At 40.0% G+C, this 26,049-nt stretch overlaps 1 protein-coding gene across 2 annotated transcripts in view; it reads right to left on the reverse strand.

The window, feature by feature from the left end:
- The window catches only part of EXT2 (exostosin glycosyltransferase 2), a 1,719,054-nt gene that overhangs the window by 298,862 nt on the left and 1,394,143 nt on the right, over positions 1–26,049 (reverse strand). For both annotated transcript variants that reach the window (XM_044078315.1, XM_044078314.1), the window contains exon 11: positions 20,952–21,095. In XM_044078315.1, the coding sequence (XP_043934250.1) occupies positions 20,952–21,095 (144 nt within the window). The remainder of the gene's footprint in view (positions 1–20,951; positions 21,096–26,049) is intronic.

The raw sequence follows: 26,049 nt of genomic DNA on the forward strand, positions 1-26,049 counted from the left end.
GAGGCAGTTTCAGATCTTCTGGGGATATAACATTAATAAAGATAAAGACAAATGTTAGATAATTGGCATAGCGTTTCATCTGTGTTGTTCATTTTCATTCTTCCTCAACTGTTGGGTTCAGATCCAATCCTTGGATCCAACTTAGCCATTACTAAAACTCATTGTAACCACAAAGCTCTTGAGCTCCTCCCTTACCAATAGGTTCATAGGTAAGTACTAGGCTATCGGCCCAAGGGCCTAAGTAAGCCTAGTCAACAAAGTTCCTTGGCTTAAGCCAACCCAAGAAAGTTAATTTCCTGTGCCCGTCGAGCAGAGCCACAGAAGTGATCCCCGGGGTGTATTTCCTATTTCCAATCCACTCAAGATTTTTCTTGAAGAGTATTAATGAAGAACTTTGCTTGACATAGATGGGTAGCTTGTTCCAGAGTATGGGAAGTCTCTGGGACAGGCGTCTACCCCTCCAGCAAGTCCTGTTTATTGTGGTGACAAGGTTTAGGTCTCTAAAGCATGTAGCTTGGAGGAATTGGGATTTCTTTAGGTGTAGCATGTTCAACAGCTCTGGGTTTGACATAGCTTTATATGTTAGGCAGAGATCACCTTGGAGTAGGTGATGTGCTACAGAGTAATGCTGGAGTTTTTTTAGATGATCAGTGTAGGGCATCTGTTTCAGGCCAGTAATCCTCTTTGTAAGGTACTTCTGTGGCCTTTCCAGCTGCTGCAGATGTCTTGTGAGGTACATTCCAAAAGTGGCGCTGTACTCTATAATGGGTCTAATGAGTGTCGAGTACAGGGGAACAATGACCTCTTTTTTCCTGGATGAGAACCCTTCTGTGATGAGGTATGCCATGTAGAAGGATTTCCTGACTACTGTGGCAATGTGTTTATCAAAGGAGAGACTACTGTCCACCTGGGTCCCAAGGTCTCTTATCACACATTTGGTGTTAAGAAGACTGCCACCTATGTGGTAGTTCATGGGTACAGAGTTTTTACCAAAGGGGATAACAATGCACTTTTTAGCATTGAGCTTGAGGCCATGGCTCTGACGCCAGGCATCTGTCTCAGTGAGGCCCATCTGTAGGATTTCCACATCATTTGGGGACTCTACTACAGCTCCTAGTTTGCAGTCATCTGTGAACTTCATTAGCCAGTGGCCTTCTGTGTTTGGTATCTACTTCTCTGAAGTACAGGCTAACAGGAGAGGTCCCAGGACTGATCCCTGTGGTACTCCACTTGTCACTGGTTTGAAGTCAGATTGGAGTCTGCAACTGTTAGAGTGTGGGTTCTGTCAGTGAGCCAGTTGGCAACCCATGTTGTGACATAGGGATTTATACATAGTTTAGTGAGTTTAGCTATAATTCCAGAATGGGGGATGGTGTTAAAAGCCTTGGCGAGGTCAAGATAGGCTGTGTGAACCACCTTACCCTCGGTCTACGGCTTTGGTGACAGCCTCAAAGAAGTCAACTAGGTTCAGGAGGCATGATCTGCATTTCACAAACCCGAACTGGGTGGGGTCCAGAATTTGGAGGTTACCAATGTCTTTGTTTATGAATTCCATGATGGCACGTTCCATGGCCTTGCAGACCAGGCTCGTCAGGCTAATAGGGCGATAGTTCCCAGGATCAGTGGTGGCTCCCCCTTTGTGGAGTGGGATAACTGTTACTGTGCACCATTCAGTGGGCACAAAGCCTGACATGAGGCTATGATTGGACATGGTGCTTAGGTGGGGAGCCAGTTCGTTCTGAAGTTCGTGTAAAACACAGCCCGGGATGCTGTGTTTTTGGCATTAGAGAGTGCTGCTTTTATCTGTGAAGTTGTAATTACAGGGATTCTGCATTCTTCCTGTATAGATATGGGCCCTTGAGGGGGGGTAAAGTTAGCACTGAACCTATCTGCCAGGATGTTGGCAATATTAGTTGGTTCTGTAATTTTTGTGCCATTGTGCTGTAATTCAGAGAAAATCTGGGTGTCGCCATTGAGATTCTTGAGATAGTTATAGAATGCTTTGTGGTTGTCCTTAGAATCAGTGGCAATCTTGTTTTTCATAGTTAGCGTTGGATGATCTTATAAGGGATCTCTCAGCTTCTTGCTGAGGCTGACAAGGGAGCTCCTCCACTCATAGGATTTTACACTCTTTTGCAACAGTTTCTTCCTTCTGTTGTAGAGTTTGTTTATGGCAGGGGACCACTAGACTGGCTTCCTTTTTTTGGAGGATAGCATCTTGGTTCTGTTTGGGATAGCACGATCCATGCACTCGTGTAAGTGCTTACAGAGTGCATTTGTGTAGGATTCAGCAGTCATAACTGTATTGTCCATCTGCATGGGTGTCATGAAGTTCGCCACTTCTGTCTTAAGAAGTAGGAAGTTGGCTTTGGAGAAATTTTTTACTGTAGATTCCTTAATGGAGGGTGGGGGTGGGATGTGGATATCTAGGGTGAATAGCTTATGGTCGGATCTGACCAACGAGGCGTTGACTTCAGGTGTGGAACACCGGTCACTCATGTTGGTAATGACTAGGTATAGGATATTGTTGCCCCTGGTGGGGGTGTGGATAAGCTGATCCAGGGCATTGGAATTTATGAATTCCAGAAATCACTGAGTGAAGGAGTTGGTACATGAGTAGTTTTCCCAGTTAATGGTGGGGTAGTTGAAATTGCCCAATATTAGGGTGTTTGATTGAACCCTAATATTTTCCAGTATATCAAGAAAAGAGGAGTGGGAATCTTGGGGCATGGTGGGGGATCTGTAGCAGGCTACAATTTGGATTGCAGTTTTGCCCAGAGAGTTAGTTCCACTAGAATAACCTCGGCTGCATTATGCTGAGCAATTAGCCTGGAGGTGTGGATATCCTTAATGAATATGGACACACCTCTGCCGTTGATATGGACACACCTCTGCCGTTGGTGTTCCAGTCCAGGTTAGATGGCTGAATAATGCACCAACTCCGATTCAGCCTTTACTAAAACTTGTGGTAACCAAAAAATACTTGAGCTCCTCCTTTATCCATCATGCACCAACCCCTGCCATACCCCAGATTTTGTTTGCTGTTATACATAAGGTAGAAGGACTACTATAACTTTCCTGACAGAAAAGCCACATCTGGAGCTCAATATTAAAGATGGTGGTGTCCTTATGGTCTCTCTTTCTTCCAGAAATTCATAATGAAAAGGAATTAGGGGTTGGTGGGTAGATGTTGATGAAGAATAAAAACAGACAACACAGATGGAATGTTATGCTAAGTATGTACCTTTTGTATCTGATGTTGCTAATTTTCCTTCTATCCTCAACTGTTGGGACAGAGTCCCCAGCTACCTAAATTCCCAGGTGGACTCTAAAGAAGGATATTCCTGAGCACAGTTGAGCCACAGGCTGCTCTTCCCCTTGAGACCAGATCCAGTTTGCAGTGAGTGATAAAAGTATGAGGAATGGCTCATGTTACAGCCACACATGTCATCCATGGAAGCCCTAGACAGAAACACTGAAGACGTTGCCATGGACCTAGCTGAATGGGCTCAAAGCTTCTGGTAATGTTAGACCCAAGCTGTTGTAGATGAATGATATGCAAATCCGTTAGCCACATGGATACGGTTACCTCTGCAAAAGGTTTTCCCAATTTACCATCTGCAAAGGACACAAATAATTGATCTGTCTTTTTATTTCTTTTGTTCCATGCTAAGTGAAAATGTACCTTGCAATGGTCTGTGAACATCTAATAGATGTAACATGTATTCCCTTTATTCTCAAATTTAGGAAAGAAAACTGGCAAATTAATGGACTGATTGAGACTGAATTCTGACACCACCTTATGAAAGAAGGAAGCATTGGTACATAATGTGAGTCTATCCTGATGGAAGATCAAGTAGGGAGCGATGCTTGAAGTTCTTCAAGCAGAGGTAATGGCCACTAGAAAAACAGTTTTCCAGGACAAAAACTTAAGATCACATTTATCTGCTGGTTCAAAGGCAGAATGAATTAAGATCTGCAGAACCAAGTTCAGACCTCATGGAGGACTAGGATCTTTGTACGGGGAGGGGGTCTTCGTTGGTGTGTGCCTGTCAAAAACTGCCTTACAATGTTTAGAAGAGGCCACAGAAAAATTCTCAAATCCAACATTTAGACTGCTGCTAACTAAACTTGAATTGTGGAGAAGCTAGCTCCATCATTAAAAACTGATGCCAAAAATTCAAGTATGCTGTGTACAGGAGTTGAGAAGGTGCCAATGTGCTTTTGTTGTACCCAGTAAACAAACTTTTTCCATTTACTTGTGTAAAGTCTTCTTGTAGAAGGTTTATGAGATGAGAAAAGAATATGACGGACAGGGGAAGACAGCATACGTTGTCTATTAACGGAATTGGAGAAACAATGCTGTTATCTTGAGATTTGAGATATCCAAATGAATCATGACGGTTGGGTGAGACAGGAGGTCTGCAGTTGGATCCAGAATTCAAGATTGGTAAACTAGATGAGGCCAAAGAAAGGGAACCAAATCTGTTGAGGCCATTATGGCACAATGAGGATGAACTTGCTCTTCAACCTGGTAGCTTTCTACAGAAATTTTGGGATTAGGGGAATTGGCGGGTAAGCATAGAGAAGACCAGGGGTGTCAATCATAGAGTACAGCATCCCTCAGTGATTCCCCCAGAGAGGGGATTAGGGCAAAGTAGCTGCTGCATTTGTTGTTTAGGGGAGAAACAAATAGTTGCAGCAAGATTGGCCCCATTGACGGAAAATAATTTCTGTCACTTCCATGTTGATAGACCACTCATGAGGAAGAAGAATGGACCTGCTCAATTTGTCTGCTATAACACTGGACTTCCCCGGAATGTGCATTGCTATGAGGTTGGATGAGATCACCCAGAATGTGCATAGCTATGAGGTTGGATGAGATTGACCATTGCCACATTCTGAGTCATTCTTGACACAAGTGGTAAGATCTGGTTCCTCCTCCTCTATTGATGTACCAAACTACTGACATATTTTCTGTTTGAATCTCAATTGTCCTTAAAGGGAGAGTTCTTGAAAGGCCTGCAACGCTAAGAACACCAATCTATTCTCTAGAACACTGAAGTGCAAATTGGCCTCTTCAGGGAACCTGGTGCCTTGGACTGTTTTCCCCAGGAAGTGCCCCCCCACCAAATCTGGGAAGTGTCTGTGATCACTATGGCCTTGGGCTGAGGGAGAATGAAGGGACGACCTTGTAGAACTGGATCTGACTGTATCCAGCACCAGAGGTATGTCTTGCATGCCTGAGTAATTCTTATTTGTGCCGACATGCGCTGCTAAAGAATCGACCATTGTGTTCCCAGCATCCACTGAAGAATTCTCATATGAAATCTGGCCAGTGAAACTAAGGTTATATCAGCTGACATTGATCCTAAGGCTTGAAGTATCAAGTGGCTGAAAACTTGGTACTGTGAATTATTTTCATAACCTGGAATCTGATAGTTTGTACTCTTGAAAGAGGAACAGAAGCTGTCACTGACATTGTGTTGAAAACCGCTTCTATGAACTCCAATGTTTGAGCTGGATGTAACAGAGACTTCTCGTAAATGATGGTTATTCCTAGATGAGAACAAATTTGAAGAACCTGATCTCTCACCTGTTAGCAGATGCCTGGTCAGGGTGGTAATGAGCCAGTCATCTAGATATGGAACCACTAGGAATCCCTGCAGTCTCAAGTGAGCTGCTACTACTGCCATGCATTTGGTTAACACCCTGGGGCTGTGGTGAGACCAAAGGGCAGTGCTCTGAACTGATGGTTACTGGCTCCCAGCCGGAAGCGTAAATACCTTCTGGATTGTCTGTTCATCTTTATGTGATAGTATGTATCCTGAAATCCTGTCGAGCACATCCAGTTGTCCTTGCCCCAGAAGGGTGGAATGGACTGAATCATGATCATTTGAAACTTTATACACTGAACTGACATGTTTAGAATGCTGAGATCCAAAAGTGGTCTCCAGTTCTCTGTTTTTTTTGGCATTTAAAAGAATCTTGAGTAAGTTCCAGATTCTATTTGATCTGGTGGGATCTCTTGGATGACTCTCTTTTCTAACAGCTTTTGTATTTCTATTGTGGCTTCTTTGCATACAGCTGGAGGTGGCAGGGAAAAGGGAATTATATAACCTCTGGAAATAATCCTCTGCACCAAAGCATCTCTTGTTAAATCTAGCCAGAGTCTCCGGTGCTGGGATAGTCGACCCCTGACTGCCTTCTGAGTGGGACAATCGAGCCTCCTTTCAGAAGCGGTGATAGGATCTGTCAGACAAAAAAATCTCTGGACCCCTGGTTTTGTGGTCTTCTGCCACAACAGTGTTGTCATCCATTCAAGATCCCCCCTCTGCCCCTAGGGGAACTATCTCCACAAGTATGCTGGAAAGGAACCTGAGACTTTCTGAACCACATCTTCCAACCACCCCGTTGATTCCTATAAAAGCATCTTTGGGGGGGGGGGGGATTGAAAAACAACCTACCACAGCAGAGAGGATCTTTCCATCCTTCTCACAACTGTTGAGTGCCTTCTTCACTTTTGGGTCAAACAATGAATTGTCAAAAGGAGAACGAACGATTGACAATCTGAAAGACTCCACAAAGTCACATAAGTGCATCCAGGCATGCCTCCTAATGGATATGCCTGTACCCCCTGTCCCTGAGGCACCTTCAGCTGCATGTGAGATAAGTCTTGTGGATAAATATGAAATGGAATGGAGGGCAGCCAACTGACAGGCCACAGATGATTAAGCCACAGTCCCTGAAAGGGATTTTGAAAGTTCCTTGATCAAGTTCCGTTGTACTCTAGTAAAATGTGCCAAAATAGCTCACAGACCTAAGAGTAAAAGTCACTGACGTATAAACACACTTTCAAAATCTGTCCATTGCCTGACACTCCCTATTAGGGGGATGAGCAGATAGACCTTTTTCAGCAAGTTCCTTTTTAGTGTCCACCACCATGACAATGGCATTCACCGGAACCCCCTTACTCCAGAATTTCTTCCTGCCCGGTGGTGCCAGAATCTGATCTGGCCTCTTAGGGATTGGCTCAATTGAGTCAGGATACTTCCATGCCCACCTAGAGACCAAATCAATGTGCTCATCAGCGGGCGGAGTAACCCAGGAAGTAGATGGGTCAGCTCCAACTGCTTCCAGAAATACCGACTCCTCTGGTGAAGGGTTGCAGGAGGACCAGGTAAGGAGAAGGTCACAGTAAGCTGCCTGTCGGGCGCTAGAATCCGCCACATAACGCAAGCACTCAGGTCTCTCAACAGCAGGTACAAATACGACTCAGTCATTGTCCACGCTGGTGTAAACAACCTGAGACGTACCTCCTTGGACTACATGAAAAGAGACATTGAGGAGCTCTCTGATTATGTAGCCCAGGCAGGTATGACCCTGACCTATGAGCAGTATCCTACCTTCACCAAGAATGATGCCGCAATACAGAGATAAGATGATCAGCTTTAACAATTGGCTTAAACTCTGGTGTCATTCAAAGGGGTTCCAATGTCTGTCTGCCTGGGATGACATGCTGGACAAGCCACGCTGCTTCGCAAGGGACGGCTTGCACCTGTCACCCCTGGGATTCCGGATATTGGCAAAGGCTCTTGCCACCCCCATAGTGCCTTTTTTAGGCAAGGCTCAAATTCTAAACCTACCACCCTAGAACACAAAAAAGGAAAAAACTAAGGGTAATGCTGCTCAATGCCAGAAGTCTAAATCTCAAAATGCACGCACTCGAGGCCCTTCTCAGTATGGAGAACATCGATGTCTGTGCAGTGACAGAAACCTGGTTCAAGGCTCCTGAGAGCACCCCAGCACTATCAGGTTTTACCTCTTATCATGCTCCGCCCCAAAATCCGGACAATACCAAGAAAGGAGGGGGGGTATCCATATTCATCAAGGACACCCACACCTCAAGACTGGTGGCAACGCACGATGCATCGGAGACCATCCAGGTGCATGTTACAGGCCACCCTCACAAACTCAGGAACCTCACATGGCCTTCCTGAAAACACTAGAGGGGATAAATGTATCACCAAACACCATCATACTAGGTGACTTCAATTACCCTAATATAGACTGGGAACACTACTCAAGCCCAAACACCCTAGCCCAAAAGTTCCTGGAATTCATAAACTCAAATGCCATGGAACAACTAGTCACCAACCCCACAAGAGGAGAAAACATACTTGATCTCATCATCACGAACATGGGAGCACAATGTTCAACACCGGAAGTATACCCCTCACTGGTGAGATCAGATCACAAACTAATCTTGCTGGAGGTCCTCATCCCACCCCCATCTGAAATAAAAAAGACCACAGTAAAGAACTTCTCGAAAGCCGACTTAACACTTCTAAAGACTAGTGTGGTCTCCTTTAAGGCCCCCGAGCCGGCGGAAAACAGTACTCAAGCCGCTGAATCACTTACAAATGCCTTCTACCAGCACCTGCAGGACTGCATGGATAAGGCAATCCCAAGCAAAACAAAGACTCTTTGTACCAAAGGCAAGCGTCCAGTCTGGTGGACCCCAGCCATAAACAAACTCTACAACAAAAGGAGGAAGCTACTACAAGATAGAGCAAAATCCTTAAAAGGTAAGACACCCTTGATCACTATAAGTAAAAAACTAAGAGCTCTCATAAAATCATCCAAAGCAAATTTTGAGAAAAAATAGCTAAAGACTCAAAAGACAATCATAAGGCCTTCTTTAGCTATGTTAGAAACCTGGGAGGAAACTCCCAGATATGCTCAGAACTAGTTCAAAATGATGTGAAGATTAATGATCCTACAGACATTGCCAACATACTGGCTGACAGGTTCAGTGCAAACTTCTTCCTCCCCCAAAAGGAGAGATATCTATACCAAGCGATTGCAGCCCCCCAAACATCTCCAACGCCCAAGTGAGAACTGCTCTCTCCAAAGCAAAAAACACAGCATCCAGGGGACCTGATGGTGTCCCCGGCTGTGTTCTCCATGAACTCAACGAGGAATTAAACCCACAGCTAGGACAGCTGTTTAATCATAGTCTTACCTCTGGATACGCACTCCAGGAGTGGCACACTGCAACTGTGGTCCCACTTCACAAAGGCGGTGCCTCCACCGACCCTGGAAATTACCGGCCCATTAGCTTGACAAGCCTTATCTGCAAAGCCATGGAGAGGATCATAATGGACCTCATAAATAAAGACATAGGGAATTTGCAGACTTTGGATCCATCCCAGTTTGGCTTTGTCAAAGGCAGATCATGCCTTCTAAACTTGGTTGACTTTTTCAAACAGTCACCAAAGCCATTGATGAGGGAAAGGCAGTCCATACAGCCTACCTCGATCTGGCGAAGGCCTTCGATACAATACCCCACTGGTATCATTGAAAACTCATCAGCTTAAATGTTAACCCATACATCACAAGATGGGTTGCAAACTGGCTGAGTGACAGAACCCACAGGGTCAGAGTTGCTGGCGCCATGTCAGACTCAAAGCCTGTCACAAGTGGTGTACCACGGGGCTCAGTCCTGGGCCCACTCTTGTTTGGCATCTACTTTTCTGAAGTACAAGCAAACACAGGAGGGTTATGGCTGACAAAGTTTGCAGATGACTGCAAACTGGGCCATAGTAGAAAACACATCTGACACAGATATCCTTCAGAAGGGTCTCACAGAAACGGATAACTGGTGCCAGAGCCACGGCCTAAAGTTAAATGCCAAAAAATGCATAGTCATACCCTTCGGGAAAAACAAGGTTACCCCTAGCTACCAAATAGGTGGCAATCCACTGAGCACAGAAGAAGTTATCAGGGACCTGGGGACCCAGGTTGATAGTAGTCTGTCATTCGACACCCATGTAGCTAAAGTAGTTAGGAAGACCTTCTACATTGCCCACCTTATCATGAAGGGATTCTCATCTAGATCAAGGGAGGTCATAGTCTCCTATACTCATCACTCATCAGACCAATGATTGAGTACAATGCCCCATTCGGAATGTATCTGACCCGACACTTGCAGCAGCTGGAGAGGCCACAAAAGTTCCTCACCAAAAGGATAAAGGGTCTCAAACATCTGTCCTATGCTGCCCGACTGAAAGAACTCCAGCTCTATTCAGTCGCCACCGCTTGCTCAGAGGTGACCTTTGCCTGACATACAAGGCCATGTCAAACCCAGATTTGATGAATATGCTTCACCTCAAAAATCCAGATCCACCAGAGCCACAAGGGCGGGAGACTTAAACCTCGACATGGCTATTAATAGGACGTGCTGGAGGGATAGATTCATCACCCAAAGACTCCCTATGCTGTGGAATAAAATCCCGGTATATGTGAGGCAGAGCACCTCGCTGGCCTTGTTCAAGAGAAATCTTGACCAATGGATGGGAGATCGCAGATATACCCCAGGGATTACCTCAGTGTCACTGCTCAACAGAGGCACAGCAAAATAATGGGTATAGTTCCCCATACTAAAGGGGTGGCGTAAGCCACAAAACTATGGGCTAGGCTTGTAAATGCCCTCGGGCAGATAGCCTAGTATGAACCTATGAACCTATGAACCAACCACTTCTCTGCTTAAAGATCTCAAGAATGTCTCCAAATGAGACATCTTCCAAAAGTGATCATGGGGACCCTTCTCCCTCATCAAAATCAGTATGCTCACTGACTGCCTGTTGCAGAGAGTCCAAGTGCCTCCTCTTGCACTTTCTCTTCCAAGGAACTTCCTCAGTGAGATGTTCTGATGAAATGTTGAAAGAGATTGTAAGACCCTGCTGGGTTGTCTGAATGCTTTGAGCTGGCTGTACCTGTGGCATAACATGATGTGGTTCTAAGTACAGAGACATCTGGGAACTAGACTGGAGATCTAAGTAGTTTGGATCCATCCATCCTGTTGGAGCAGAGAATACTCTCTTCACCACCTCAAAGGCAGACTGCTCTTGACAGAAGGAAGACACTGGCTTCATGAAGGCAAACTTCTGGACTGCTGCCTCCCTCTGCCCCAAGAGCAATCTCCCCGAAGAGGAAAGTGGGAGCCAAGTTATCCAATGCCGAATCTCCAAGGGGTAGAGACAGCTCTAAAAACCTCAGAGTGAACTTCAACATCCCAGAGCCAACAAGGCAGCTTTGGCTCTACAGTCACCCGGAACCAAAGTGATTGGAACCGGTGCACTCAGAGTACTCTTTGGATCCGAAGACAGTATCTTCGGAGTCAAGCCAAACAAACCCGGGAGGTTCAAATCCAGGGACTCAAACAACCAAAATCAGAGAAGGAGTAGATAAAGAAGGTGTCACAGATGGAGGGATTCCTTGAACTGAGCAGGGAGGAACCAGGAGAATACCCTTCTGTAGCTGCCCTGAGAGGAATTTCCTCATGATTTTGTCCACATCTTCCTCAGTTAGACTTCTGGAAGAATGAGTAGAAGCAAGGGATGGTGACCTAGAGCGATGTCTCTTAAGCAAAGGAGAAAGAACCCTTGAAGGATCTAAACTAGAAGAATATTTAGTCCTTGGCAAGGTCTTCAGATCCAAAGAAATTGCATCCAAAGAGTTTCTCGTCAGATCTGAAGGGGATTGGATCTGAGTGAACTTTGGATCCAATCTTGATTTCTTCTTTGGCGGCTCCAATTAGGGAGTAGAAGAAGTGGATGGCCTTGGAGACATACAGACAGTCTCTTTATTCTTAAACTTGGGGGACTGAGCCCCAGCAATAGCCTCTCTGAAAGAAGAAGGGTGCAATAGTTTTAATATCAGTTTATTTATCCTGTCTGCTAAGGCCCTCGTGTTAAAGTTTTTACAAATAGAGCAATCCTCTTATAAGTGTTGAGGGCCTAAACAATGAACACAAAGTATGGCATCAGAAAGATAATTTATGCCCACACTTCTGACACTTTTGGAAGCTGGCAGGTTCCTCACCTGACATGACAACTGACAGATAAGAATAGAAAAGAAATGGGGAAAGGTTTTTTTTTTTTTTTTTTTAACTTGGCAGAGAAGGAAAAGGGTAAAAATTATACTAAAAATGGTAACGTGTAATAAGGAGGTTATAAAGGAATGAAAAACTGGTTACCAATGATGGTAAAGGAGAATATGCAGAGTGTACAGGGTAAGGCAGTAGAAAACATTTTCTAAGTGAAAGCTGAGAAAAGAAAATAAACACTTATCTCAATTAAAGCTCGAGAGCTAAGGCTAACCATGTCTTTAGCGAAAAGCAGCAAATGAGATCTGAGGTATTTTAGTGGTCGGTGCATTTTGGCTATGGGAGGAACTTGACAGCTTTATTGGTTAGCACGAGCTTTAGTAATGGCCACGTCAGATCTAAGCATTGGATCCAAAGCCAACAGTTGAGGACAGAATGAAAATTGACATCAGATCAAAGGCTATAGCAGTAACTTATGCACCCACACATGAACTAGTTCACAAATATCACTATTTATGGGAACAAGACAAAATGAAGTACTTAAGTGTTTGGATTAAAAATTATTCCATTATTGTTGTTAAGGATATGTGGATGTGGGGAAGATAATATAAAAAATGAGAAGCTGGAAGCTTCTGATTATCGATAGGGACAGTAAGATACAAACAATGAAAATGTTTTACTCCCTTTAGTTTTATAAACAGGTCAGACATATTTTTAACAACCAAAGGAAAAGTTGTGGATGATAATTAAACAGCTGAAGGAATTTACTTGGGAGGGGAAGAAGGCAAGAGTTACGTGGGACAAGTTGATCCTCACCAAACAACAAGGTGGATCAGGATCATCTGACATGAAAGGATACTTTAGAGCTGCTCAGTTAAGGCTCATACAAATAAAAGGTTATACATCAAAGTGGAAAGAAATGATGAAATGGGGAAGTTCAAGAAAGAATGAGACAGCGGGATTTTGGATGCAGGTCCTTAAGAATAACAACAGCCATACAGACTATTATATTCATAAGATAGCAGAAAATAAGGACTAAGCCAACATGAGAATGGATAAAGAGATTTTGCCAATATGGCTAACAGTAAGCAGGATTATAATAAACAGGCAAACAGGGGTTGGAATTCACTGGAGGCAATTGGCAAAGGAACCAAGGTATTGGGAGCACATATCTAGTATAGGGAAAGGTAATAAAGTAAAATAAGGCCAATCAGAAGTTTGGAATGCAGGTTAGAGACTGCCTTCCCTACCAGGGACTGATATCAGAGTATAGGCAAAGAGAAAAGGACTATGTCAGGTACAGTTCTTAGATGAGTCTATAACAGAACAGAAGCTCCTTTTAAAGATGGATAATTAGTACAGCATATAAAACACTGATAACTATAAGAATCAATCAAAGAAAGTTAGAAAAGACTGGGAAAAGTAATTGGAAAGGCAATTCACAAAGGAACAACGGGAGAACATTTGTATGGCTCCCAAGTATGCAACAAAGTCCAGAAAGTTTAGGATTTTTGCTTGGAAGTGTTTGCATAGTTATTTTTATATCTCAAATAAACTTCGGAGAACTTTTACTCAAGTGGACAGCCAATGTAGGAGGTGTACTGAGAAACAGGGTAACTGAGAACATTGTATTTGGGATTGTAATGAGTGGGCAGATTTTAAAAATTACCTACAGAGTCAGAAATAGGTTCACAGGTAAGTACTAGCCTAGCTGCCCTTGAGGGCCATTTTAAATCTAGCCAATTTCCCTTTTTTCACTCAAAAAAAATGTCAGTTTGGTAACAGATTGTCCTTACCCATCCCAGGGTTGATAATTATATACTACCTCTATTAAAAATAACTGGGATCATACCATAGATAATTTGGGGGGACTCCTCCATGGGATAAAGCATTTAGGAGCTGCCTCTGTCCATTAGTAGTTCAGGGGGCAATCCTGGGGTAAATTTCTATTTCCTATTCACAAATCTATACTGCGCTTGAAAATAGACAGGAATGAACTTTATGTGGATGGGGAGTCTGCCCCACAGCAGTGGTATCCTTTGAAAAAGGTACCATTCCCTCCAAACAGTTCTGTTGATGTTGCAGAAGAGGTTTAGATCCCTATATCAAGTACTTCTGATACCATCTGGCTTGCTGATATGCAGTAAATTCATCAGTAATGGGTTGAAGGATGCCTTGTATGCCAGACACATGTCACCTTTTAGCAGTGTGTAGGACACACAGTATAGTGGCAGGGCTTGGAATCAAACTGAGAAATGTTGAGGAGCAAACAGTTTTAACTAAGAAAATGATTCATTAACTGACAGGATCTGAATTGTCTACACAGAGTAAGGCTTTACTAAGTTTAATATTACTGGCTGTCAAGAAAGAAAATGGAAATACAAATCTAAACCAAAAGTAAATGAAACACTTAATAGCGCAAAGGAGATAAACTAAAGGTGGCATCTTTAGAAAACTGAAGGATTAGATTACATAGAAATAAATGGAATTTGTGGGAACACCTGCAGAATAATGTTCAGGAGGAGGAGTGAGTTTTAAGGGAAGGCAAGAGATGAGCAGTTTATGTAATGGGGTGAACAATAATTATTGAAAGAAAACACATGTGTATACTGCATGTAAATAATGACAACTGCACAATGGTTTGCCTTACTTTCTATTACTGTATGTGCACCTATGTTATAATGTAAAATGTGATTTAATAAAGATATCAGAAAAAGGAAACTTGTCGATTTAACATTTCTGAGTGCAAAATCTATGGTGACAAAACCCTTGCAAGAAATTCATTCATTGATTTAAAATCTACAGTAGTACATGAGACCTACTAGTTTTTATAAAGAGCCAACATAGCAGTGTTAATATCTGAAGTTTCCCCTTGTTTTCTCAATCTATTCACAATAACTTTAGGGGCCCTCAAATATTTCTGTTAGAAACACTTGGCTTGGACAGTCACTGCCATTCAGTTTGTGTAAACGTACATTGCACAGTCTTACATTCCTGTTTTGCACTGGCAATATGGTTTAAAAGTATAGAAATATTTGCATTGATAGAACTTACACTGATGTTCTATGGGATTAATACTAGATTCCAAATTAGCCACTTTAGAGTTTCTGAAACTGAGAACACTTACTTTGCCTAGTCTCGTGAGTCCTCTCTAACCTTAAATTTGAAAGTGTCCTGTGAAGGGAGAAGTGAAAAGTAAGGGAAAAATGTTCATGTCCACATTTCATTTTACATACAATTTAATTTCTATACAGATTCCTAATTGCTTCAGTCTGCTTCTGATGATTTATTTCTTGCCAACATTAAAGTGCTAACATGGCAAAGTATAGAGAGTTCTTTTCTGGAATTCAGAACTTGTGCCGAATATGGAAAGGCACAAATACAGAGTCAGGAGATCTTAGCAAAATTAATGCTGTAGTGTTCGTTTTTTATTGGTCAGTGGCTATATTTCAGTTGTTACAATAATGTTGCTTTTAATCAAAAATGGTATAAATTATCCATGATTTTTATACTTTGGAGAGACAGGACCTTGACTTCCTAGTCTCCCATGTATGTGTTACTCTCTGCAATAAAAAAGATTATTATTCTCTGTTGAACTGTGTTGCGTGAAAGTTATATTGTACCTTGGCAGTGCCATTTTATCTTAGCATAAACACTAATGTATTTGGGTTATGCCAATAATCTACTATCTTGTCTTTCAGTAAGATTCTTTCTTAGTCCCACATTAGTAATAACAGGCCTAACCAGCACATGTGCTGTGATATGGATGAAGACATTTGAAGCAGTACTCAAACTCAGAGCTGGATCATGGTCACATGGGGCCCTAGGCAGGGTAATGGATGAGGTCACAAAAACACAAAAAAGAAAACTTCTATAACTAATGAAATGGCATTGGAGCGGCAACAAAGTAAGACAAATTGTTTTAAAGTGCATAAAGTGCTTTTTGTTTATTTCAATTAAACTTCCTCAGCTGCAGAGAAAACATTAAACACTTTTTATAAAACCTCATGTGGAAATTAATTAACCAAACAGCGTGAACGCTGTGGTAACATTGTCTATGGAACCATTAACCCTTTTCTATCCCATGCAAAGAATAAAGAACACTGCTGCTTGAACTCAGCATATACACAAACACAAATCAATATTCACAAACTCGATAACACCTACATTATGTAAAAGTGTAAAATAAATACTTGTAATTATAATCAAAAGTGCAGGAGCAAGTAGCGCCCATGTAATGTAACCCTATCATCTAATTAAACTTTTTAATTTCAAGATACATTTAATCGAACACAAGTTGTTAATCCCAGGCAAATGATAAGCATTAAGGTAGAGCTGCCAATAAAGTTCTAATTCTTCAAGTTTTAATGGAGTGCGGCCACCTCGAATATCTTGTTTGATATGATCTATAATCTTGAACTTAAATTTGTGGTCTGGTGCTGTTAGAATATGCTTGGCTAGTGCATTCTCTATTTTCCCCTTATTAATAGCATACTGATATTCATAAACACATTCACAGAGCCTAAGCTCCATCTTTCCAATATAAAATACTGAGCAAAGCTGGCACTTAGCTACATAGACCACACATTTTGAGTTACAGTTATATCTATCTTTTAGTCTATAAATATGGTTATTGATCTCAAATGTGTTACCCACATCTATAAATCTGCAAAAATTTCAGGACTCACATTTATACATCCCTGGGAATTTTCCTGACTGCATCCTATTTGATTCCAAAAGGTTCTTAATATTGCAACCTCTCCTATAAATAATTTTAGAGAAGTGCCAAGTTTGTTAAATAAAACTGGGTCACATCTAAACCATTTCCAATTCTTACGAACCAAGCTCAGTAACAAGTCACTATCTAAACTATAAGTGGTGACTAAACTAAGGATGAAATCAGGCTGTATTTCTGACCTGCTTGTTGGATCATGTACTCCTGATATATCACCTAAAGCTAGGGTTGGGTCCACTATTGGGCATAAAATGGGTGTATAGATGCCCAAAATCCTTTTAGTTTTCACTTCAGTAATAAGGGAATCTATTAAATTATTTGGATAGGCATGGGCTAGGAACATATTCTTTAACAGGGTGCATTCTATGTCGACGTCTCTATCTAATGAAATAATTCCAACTACCCTCAGGAGTACAAGTCCAAAAACACATCTAACAAAAGCCTGGGCTGTACAACATGTGTAATGATATTCATCCTTCTATTTTTCTAAAAGTATTTGCACTACAACAAACCTAATGTAAAATAGTTCAACAACATCCAGTAATTGTAAATTGTAAAAATGCAAACACTATTCATTGTATCTTGTACTTCCTCATATTATACTGCATCTAAAATTCTTATCTTTTTTGTCTTGTGAAACTAATACAATGTAACCTTCATTGTGTTTACTTAAGGTAAGATATTTTAACTAAATGTTGGGGCTTTTTTCCAGGGGTCTTAGCAGAGAAGGGTCTCTAAGTTCCCTCTGACTTTCCCTGATAAACCAAAATGAAATTAAATAATGTTGTGAATAAATGAGTACTGCTACAGGAAGGCAAGTAGCTGAAAAAAATGGACAGACAAACTATTAACATCAGATATCAAAGTGAAACAGGAAAGTTACACATCCCTGGCAGCAGTCATCAGTTTGTCACACAGGCTCTCCAAAGATTGCCAATATCAGTAGACTAGATGGTCTCTCCACCTTTCATCACTTCAGCAAAAATTCTGATTAGTACTTCCTAGTCATGAGCATTGTCTTGCTGTTCAGTTTTAAGCAAAGTGGATCAGATGTCAAGAATTTCATGTCTTCCTCCTCTTTGTAGGACTATTCTTTAAAATGGTTTGTGTTAGAATGTAGTTTAAATTTGGAAAAGCAGTCTTAATCATGTATTTCTAGTAAGATTCATACATGATTATTAAACAATTACCCTTTAAGTATGACACAGGCTGGGATCATTTTTTTCCCCTGAAGACTGAATTCCATGGACTTTCTGGATTAAAAAAATAAATGGTGAACACTGAACAAGTCCTCTCTATTCATGTTTTATCTTCTGTGTCCACAGCACTGGGCAGCTGAATCAATAAGTAAGACTTTGCATGACTGCAATTCTCTTATTCAGAAAAACAAACCATATGAATCATACCTACTATGATATTAACAATAAATAAATAAAAATAAAATACATAGTACTTCAAAGAAGTACATTTAAAATTAAAGTTTTCAAAATATATAAACAAAAATACTGCTGTAATTATAACCCGCTAGATAATAAAAATAATTTAAAGTGTTAATGCATACATCATTTTATTATTTAGAAAAATGCATGTTTGAAAATTTTGACAAAGAGCCAAGTGTAATTCTTTCTAAACAGCAAGGTATATATGATCAAGCCAACGAGTAACAGTTTCTAGCAAGGAAACTAAAATGTAAAACTTAATATTGGGGATAATAAAACTTCCTCTTCCCCAACATATTGTGTAATTATTAAATGCTGATCTCAGTTTGGTTGGAGACTAAAAAGAGAACATAAACCTAAACATAATTTACATAGGATACCCGCGGATGTAATCAAGAGGATGTAATCAAACAATTTGAGTAATGTAAAATAATTTGAGCTATAAAACAAATTTGCTACATTTATTTTATCACCAAACATGAAAAAATATGTTTTTCCAGTCAGAGATAAAATGTTGATAGCTTTAAAAAAACTTTGCAATTTTCACTTCCTGTAGATTGGAGATCATGTTTTATAATAATACCTACATATTTTCATTGCTGACATTTCCATTTACAATTATATTTTCATTTTCAGTTCTCAACTTCTAATTTATCAATAAACTATTAGTTTCACTTTTACTACTATTGGAAAAATCACAAAATTCCAGTAATGAATTATTACCATAAAAACTGAATCACTAGTGTTAGAAATATGCAACTGTACATGTATAAGCAACATCACTTTGATTTTCACATCCTCAATAAATTCTAAATCCTTAGTGTAGGGATAGTTTGTGGTATAACTTGCTATTTCTTCAACTGTTTATTTTTCAGATATATGTCAGCCAAATTTAAGAAATATTTTAGAGTTTATACATACTTCTTTCTTGAGACTGCAGTGGTGGTGCTGCTGTAGCGTCGTCGCCTCAAAGTAAGACGTCGTCCTGTTCGATTCTCAGCTAAGGCGTCTTCTCTGTGGAGACATGCGTGAGTGGGCATACCTTCGTTGAAGGTTGTACGTCAGGGCTGGCAACTCGGAACGTAAAAATCTACTGCCAATCATTAGCAGACCGGAGTTCCGCTGTGGCGACCCCTAACCGGGAAAAGCCGAAAGATACAACATACTTCTTTCCTGATATTTACATACATTGTAGAGAAGTTTAAATGTTCTATGTCCATGTTTTGTAACTGTTTGCATTTACACATTCAGAATTATTTCAAGATTTTTAGTTTCAGTCATTTGAGTGAAAGTCTTTGCATCTTTCAGGATTTTGGTTTTAGTTTTTCACTCAAGATATTTAAGCTTCATCTCTTATGATGGGAGCAATCAATATGTACTACTACAATAATTACTCTACTTCTGTTAACAGGAATATAAAAAACACATATGCACACAAATCAAACTCACTGATTTGTTAGCAAACAAATAACACATTCTATGATAAGGAAATGCTTGTTTAAAGATAAGCAAGCACATAGCTCATGACAATAATAATAATAATAACAATAATAAAAACTGAATTTTCTTTATGTATACTTATTATTCACAATTTGCTATTAGTGCAAGGAGGTAGGTTACATGTTCTTTACGTATATAAGGATAAAAGATGTGACCCTATGAAGTGAGGGAGTAGGCTATTCAGCAGAGCTCCACCTGGAAAATCTTTGATGTTCAGCAAATAAGCTGAAAATGTTTCCAGATGAAGCCAAAAGGCAAGAGTGTTGCATAGCTGAAGTATTTCTTCCTTCCGCAGCAGAAGTGGAAATGGTGGCAAGCCCCCCCAATGCATAACAGTTCTACTTCTGGTGGGGTAAAGTTCCCACAAAACACCTTTTTAAAGGTCTCTCATTCAGAAATCTGGTCAAACTGTTAACCGAGATTTCTATTCAGGATATTTGCTGCCAGTTGATCAAGTCAGGGTCATAAAGAAAACTGGGGTGGGTGGAGGGGGGGCATCATACATACTGGCAGGTGTCTGATATTAATGTGCATCAGTCCAAATGATACATATGCTATACAAATTTGGTAAAGTTGATCCAAACAACTATGACATTAATCCAGGAAATTAAACCAGTTTCACAAGTGTACACATGTAACAACATTTGCACACAGTGACACAAGCAATTAATTAGGTGACAGGCTTTTATATGGTACATTACTGAAGGCACTTATAAGAGTGATAGTCACTGTGTGAATATTTGAATCTGTACTTAAACATTAAGACTGTGCCATCACTGGGATTTGATTTTGTAGTTAGTACATGTAAAGTAAGTGAGGGAGGCTTGGACTCCTCCCCCTGAAAACTGCATTTTTAGTGATATTTTTTCACCATGATTGTTATTCATGGTTAACTATTTGCATTATTTCATCACGACTATGACGGCTGATGACAACACATTGGCAGTATCATTTGGAAGCTCAATTAATGCTGGTGCCATGGGCAATCCCAGTTGTCTGTTACAGAAAAGGTGCCAAAGTAGTCACAGTGCAAGTCTGCACAAGTCATTATCATGCAGCCTGGAGCAGGAATGGCACTTCTGGCACTGCACTGTTGTGATAACCCAAGTGATTTTGCAACGTAAATAGAATGCTGTGATTCTCCCTGTTACTTGGTGATACGGTCGAACAGCTTTCATGGATGAAGTACGACCATCTCCTGCTTTGTTCAACATGTGGGAGGAAGCAGAAGCTCAAACATGATCTTTGATATAACATCAATTACAACTATTATAAAAAAATGAAACTCCCTGTCACCATAACAAGATGTCAAAAACAATTCTCAATACTAATTTTGTTTTCAGGATCACATACAATATTTTTAAATATGGTTTGTTTTACAAAATACCTTGTGATAGAAGGCTGCCCCAGTTAGTACCATAGAAACTTCATTTGTCCATTCTGACTCATACTTCCACTTTCCGGCCTCATGGTCCCAAAGATGGAGGCGGCCTGGGTAGCCAACTAGTCGATCTGGGAATTCTCTCCACACCTAAAACATTCAAGAAAAGTACAGAAGGAATTAGTTTTGTCATGTGCATTTACATCATGACAGAGGAGACATTCTGAGACTGAAAAAAAAATAAAAAACCTAATCAGCCATTAAACACCTCATATCACCACATAAAAACACACAAACAACAATAAATACACATCCTATACAGACACCCTAATGTTTATACTTCTTTCCAAGGCAATGTACTATCCAGATAGCTGTGATCCACTTGGCACACAGAAATTTCATCCAAGATCTAAAATTCCATCCAGACATGACAAATGATGAGCAAAGCAAATCCCTCATATACAGCTAACTTTAAAGGAGAACAGTTTGATCCATGCCTGCAGCAGCAGCTGGGACTTTATCGCACCACATACCCTGAAATCATCATTAAAAAGAAGTGCATACAACAAAGCCAGAACACCACAGTGCATCACAGGGTTTGTGCCAAATTGCATTATACATACATATGCTACTTCAGAAGAGAGTGTGTAGTCTTAAAGCAGAATTAAACCAGTCTCTGGTGATGATTAATCCAAATTATAAAATCTAGTTCTGAAGACAAATTCTCCAAGTATATGAGCCTTTGCAAAACCCTTTATGCTAATGACTTATAAATATGTGAAGTGCACTAAAGTTCATTTTTTTTGCAGGGCAAAAAAAAAGAAGTTATGTACTTACCATAAAATTCCATGTGAGTTGTTCATCTCACCTTCATTTTTAGACATGGGTTCAGAGCCGATCCCTCGGCTCCGAGTCGGCCGCTTTCACAAGCTCGAGGTTTTAGAGTAGCTCGAGGCCAAGTCCCTATCTCATGATGCTCCCTGCCTCACCTCAGATCTAGTTTGCTGATCACAACATGTATAACATAATAAACACATGAACATTACTCCAGCCAGCATAAAAAATCCTGTAACACGATCCACTAGTCTGCAAAAACTCTTACTCGTTCTTTGAGAAGCCTGGAGTGGGAAGGCGGGTGGGAATTTAAGAATGAAGGCGAGATGAACAACTCACATGGAACGTTATGATAAGTACATAACTTCTTTATGTGAAGTTGTTCAATCTCGCCGTTCATTCTTACACATGGGTAGCATCCCAAGCACCATTCATCTTGGGTGGCTCACGGGAGTATATTCCTGAGGACAGTGGAGCTAAAGGAAGCCCTGTCCCTGGAGGCCTTATCTACTTTGTAATGCGTAATCAAGGTATGAGGATTAGACCAAGTGGCAGCTACACATATCGTGTCCAAAGGCAGCCTAGCCATATAAGCTGAAGAAGTAGAAACAGCCCTAGTGGAATGCGCTTTCATGCTGTTGATTCATGGAGGAATATGTGAATTTTATGCAATCAGTCAACCATTTAGAAAGAGTAACTTTTGAAACTAGTAGCCCTTTCTTGGTGTCAGCATGAGAGACGAAAAGTTGTTTTGATTTTCTAAATTCTTTTGTTCTATCCAAATAGAATCTGAGTTGTCTGTGAACATCAAGTTTATGCAACACATACTCCAACTTGTTGGAATAGTTACTGAAGAAAGTTGGGAGTTCAATAGTTTGGTTCAGATTAGCCTCCGAACATACCTTTGGAAGGAAGAAAGGGTTAGTCCTCAGTGAAACCAAGTGTGGGGGTTTGATAGATAAGAACAAAATGAATGAAGGCAGGGTACGGAGTAGTGCAGGAAAACAAAAGCCAAATAAGTAAAAAATACTGCACTAAGCCTGCAGGCTAGAAAAGTACTGTAAACTGTTTATTCAATAAAACAACAAAAATACGCACAAAGTAAGCGCTTTCAAGACATCCAGTCGCTTCATCAAACATTCAAAAACAGTGCTCATCCTAATTAGTCCTCTACAAAGTCAGCTGACTTAATTAGTCACATCAATTAAAGTGAACAAAGTATTTAAAAATGTGTGCATATATAGTTCATAACATATGATATAAAACACATACTCAAAAGCATTTACATACATTTTAAAAACATTTAAGAACTGTGTAAAAACTATATAAAAAAACTATGTAAAAATCATTCTTTATAAAAACAGCATTCTTTATTTATGCCTAAGAGGGCGTGCCTTCAGAAAAGGTTTTAATGAAGAAGTACTATTAAGACTTGGAGATCTTTCAGCATTTAGCAAAAGAATCCATTTCTGTTCTGCTGCTTCTGTATGATTCTCCAGGTCCCCCCTCTAATATCTACATCTAATACTTGTAAAACAAAAAATCTAAAACTATGTGTAGGATCATTTTGTAGTACATGCACTGCTAATGCATTGTTTTCTTTCCTGTTCTTCACATCCCTGATGTGCTCAAACACTCTGTCTTTAAGTTGTCTATTTGTTTTACCTACATAGTAGGCATGACATTTCTCACAGAAAGAAAAATAAACCAAATTGACGGTTTTACATTCTACATAGTACTCCATTCTGTGTGAATCTTAAAGAGGGATGTTGGTAAAAGGAACTAGTATATAAATATTTGCATGCTGCACAATTTCTTCACAGAAATGTTCCTATCCTAGTAGATTCATATAGGTTTTTGTTTACACTCTTCTTATGGCATAAGTGTTTTATGGATTTATTATTTCTAAAAGAGAAGGATGGTGTTGTACCAACTATGCTAATTAATTCTGGTGCATCTTGTAGAAGCCTCCAATTATTCTTTATAATGTTACAAAATTCATTGATATCACTAGAATATTGAAAAGTAACTCTAAAATTGTAATTGATAACCATTCTATATTGGCTATTGTTTGATTCTTCAGCTGTATAGTCAAAGTATGGTTTACACCTATCAGCCCTATGTAACCAAGCTTCTTCTATAGCTTTTACTATTTCTTTTTCTGAGTAACCTCTCTCTAAAAAATCTAATTTTAATTGTGATAGGGCTGTATGCGCATCTCTGTCACTACTATGTAGTCTTAAAGTTCTACACGTCTGCCCTTTAAGTACATTACGTGGAATATGTTGCGGGTGCATACTTCTTTTATGCAAAAGGGCATTCCTCTTGGTGGGTTTTACATAAATGCTACTAGATATTTGCATAAATTCAGATTTCCTTAGTGTAACGTCTAAAAACTCTATTTCATGTTTAGAATAATGATAGGTAAATTTTAAGAAGTTGTTTGTTGTGTGTAAATATCTAGTGAAATCCTCTAGAGCATTCTCATTTCCTTTCCATAGCAAGAAAATATCGTTCACAAAACGGACGTACCACATAATGTACTGACCATATTGATTGGACTCTGATAAAATAGATGTAAGTTCCCATTGTACTAGCACCAGGTTGGCGTAGCTATTGGCACACACAGTGCCCATAGCCACACAAACCTTCTGTAAAAGGAATTCCTCTTCAAAAGTACAAACATTATTCTCAAGGACTAACTCTAGCAATGTACATATAAGTGTAACCTTATCGTGAGAAAAACAGTTCCTGGATGTAAGAAAATCTCTAATAGTTTCCACACCCCAATCATTAGGAATAGAAGTAAAAAGAGATTCAATATCAAGTGTGACAAAAATATAATAGTCATCTACGCCTTGTAACTGATTATGTAGTTTCTGTAAAAAAGTTTTCATGTCCTTTAAAATTGTTTCACATTGATCTAGAAGTGTATGTAGGCTATTCTCAATATAAATAGATAATGGTTCCGTACACCAACCTGCACTAGACACTATGGGTCTCATAGGTGGTGCAGATTTGTTCTTGTGAATTTTAAGTAGACCATAAATTCTAGGAATCAACGGATGTGCAACATTAAAATATTTAAAAAGTTCTCCATCAATAAGATTAGTCATTAACAAATCAAAAATGAAAAACGATTCTTTCTCCACAATGTTATTCAGTACTGCCTTTGAGATGTGTTGGTAGGTATATACATCATTTACAAGCAATCTCATTTGTCACAGGTACAAGTCTTTGTCTAAAATCACAATGCCTCCACCTTTGTCATCTAGCCTTATTTCTATTGAGTGCATATTTTTAAGTTCATTTAAGGCCAAGTAATCATGGTTAGACATATTAGAGAAACTTGCTTTAGTACCTTCTTTAAAAAGATATCTAAAATCATTCTCACGTACATTTATAAAAGTCTGCACCACTGGATGTATATTCGGTATGTATGTACTTGGTTTCTTAAAACACATTCTTTCATTCACATTGTTTCCATTATAAAGTGTTTTTAAAGTAAGATTCCTACCTAGTAATTTAAGATCTTTTAACATCTCTGCGTGATCAGCACATTTGGCTGGAATATAAGTCCCTTATTCAACAAAACAATATGTTCCACTGTTAATGTAATGGAAGAGATGTTAAAGATCAAACCTGTATTCAATAACGTCTCCTCTTCACTGTTTGTTGCAATGGTTCCATACTGGGTTGACGCTGCAAAGTTTCCTTTCTCCCCCGGCTCCTCGGTCTGTTCTGAATTGGTAGAGGAGATGATACAGGGAAGCCTGTGGTCACTTTGTTCACTAAAAAATCTGTAGAGCTGATTTTATGGCTTGTTGTAACATAGAGTGGCCTCACTACAGGGTCAGAGGAATAATTAATTTCACTCGTGCTGGCTCCAGGATCTAACTTATTCATAGTTGTAGTTTGGTCCATTGAATCAGTGTTACTAGCAATAGACAACAGAGTAGATGCAGATTGTGGAGAAGGAGTGCATGTAGTGTTGTTGAAGTGATAGGTACAGTATTACTTCCTGTTACGGCTGCAATTGATTGATGCAAACGCCCATCAGAGGTAGTAGTGGCAGTTGTTCTAATTAAATCTCTTGGCCAAGAGAATACATGTTGATTTTGAAAATCTTTCCGGTCTCTATGCAGCTTCTTGATTTTCGTTTGCTGCAATCTTTTCTCATAAGACAAAATATTGTCTTGCAATAAATCTATCTTGTCACCGATGACTTCTGCAAAAAACTTATTAAAATGCGTTGACAGTACATCATCTT

This window comes from Protopterus annectens, chromosome 7.part0, assembly GCF_019279795.1.
Source record: "Protopterus annectens isolate FY-2018-M chromosome 7.part0, PAN1.0, whole genome shotgun sequence".
In the NCBI taxonomy this organism is placed as follows: Eukaryota; Metazoa; Chordata; order Ceratodontiformes; family Protopteridae; genus Protopterus; species Protopterus annectens.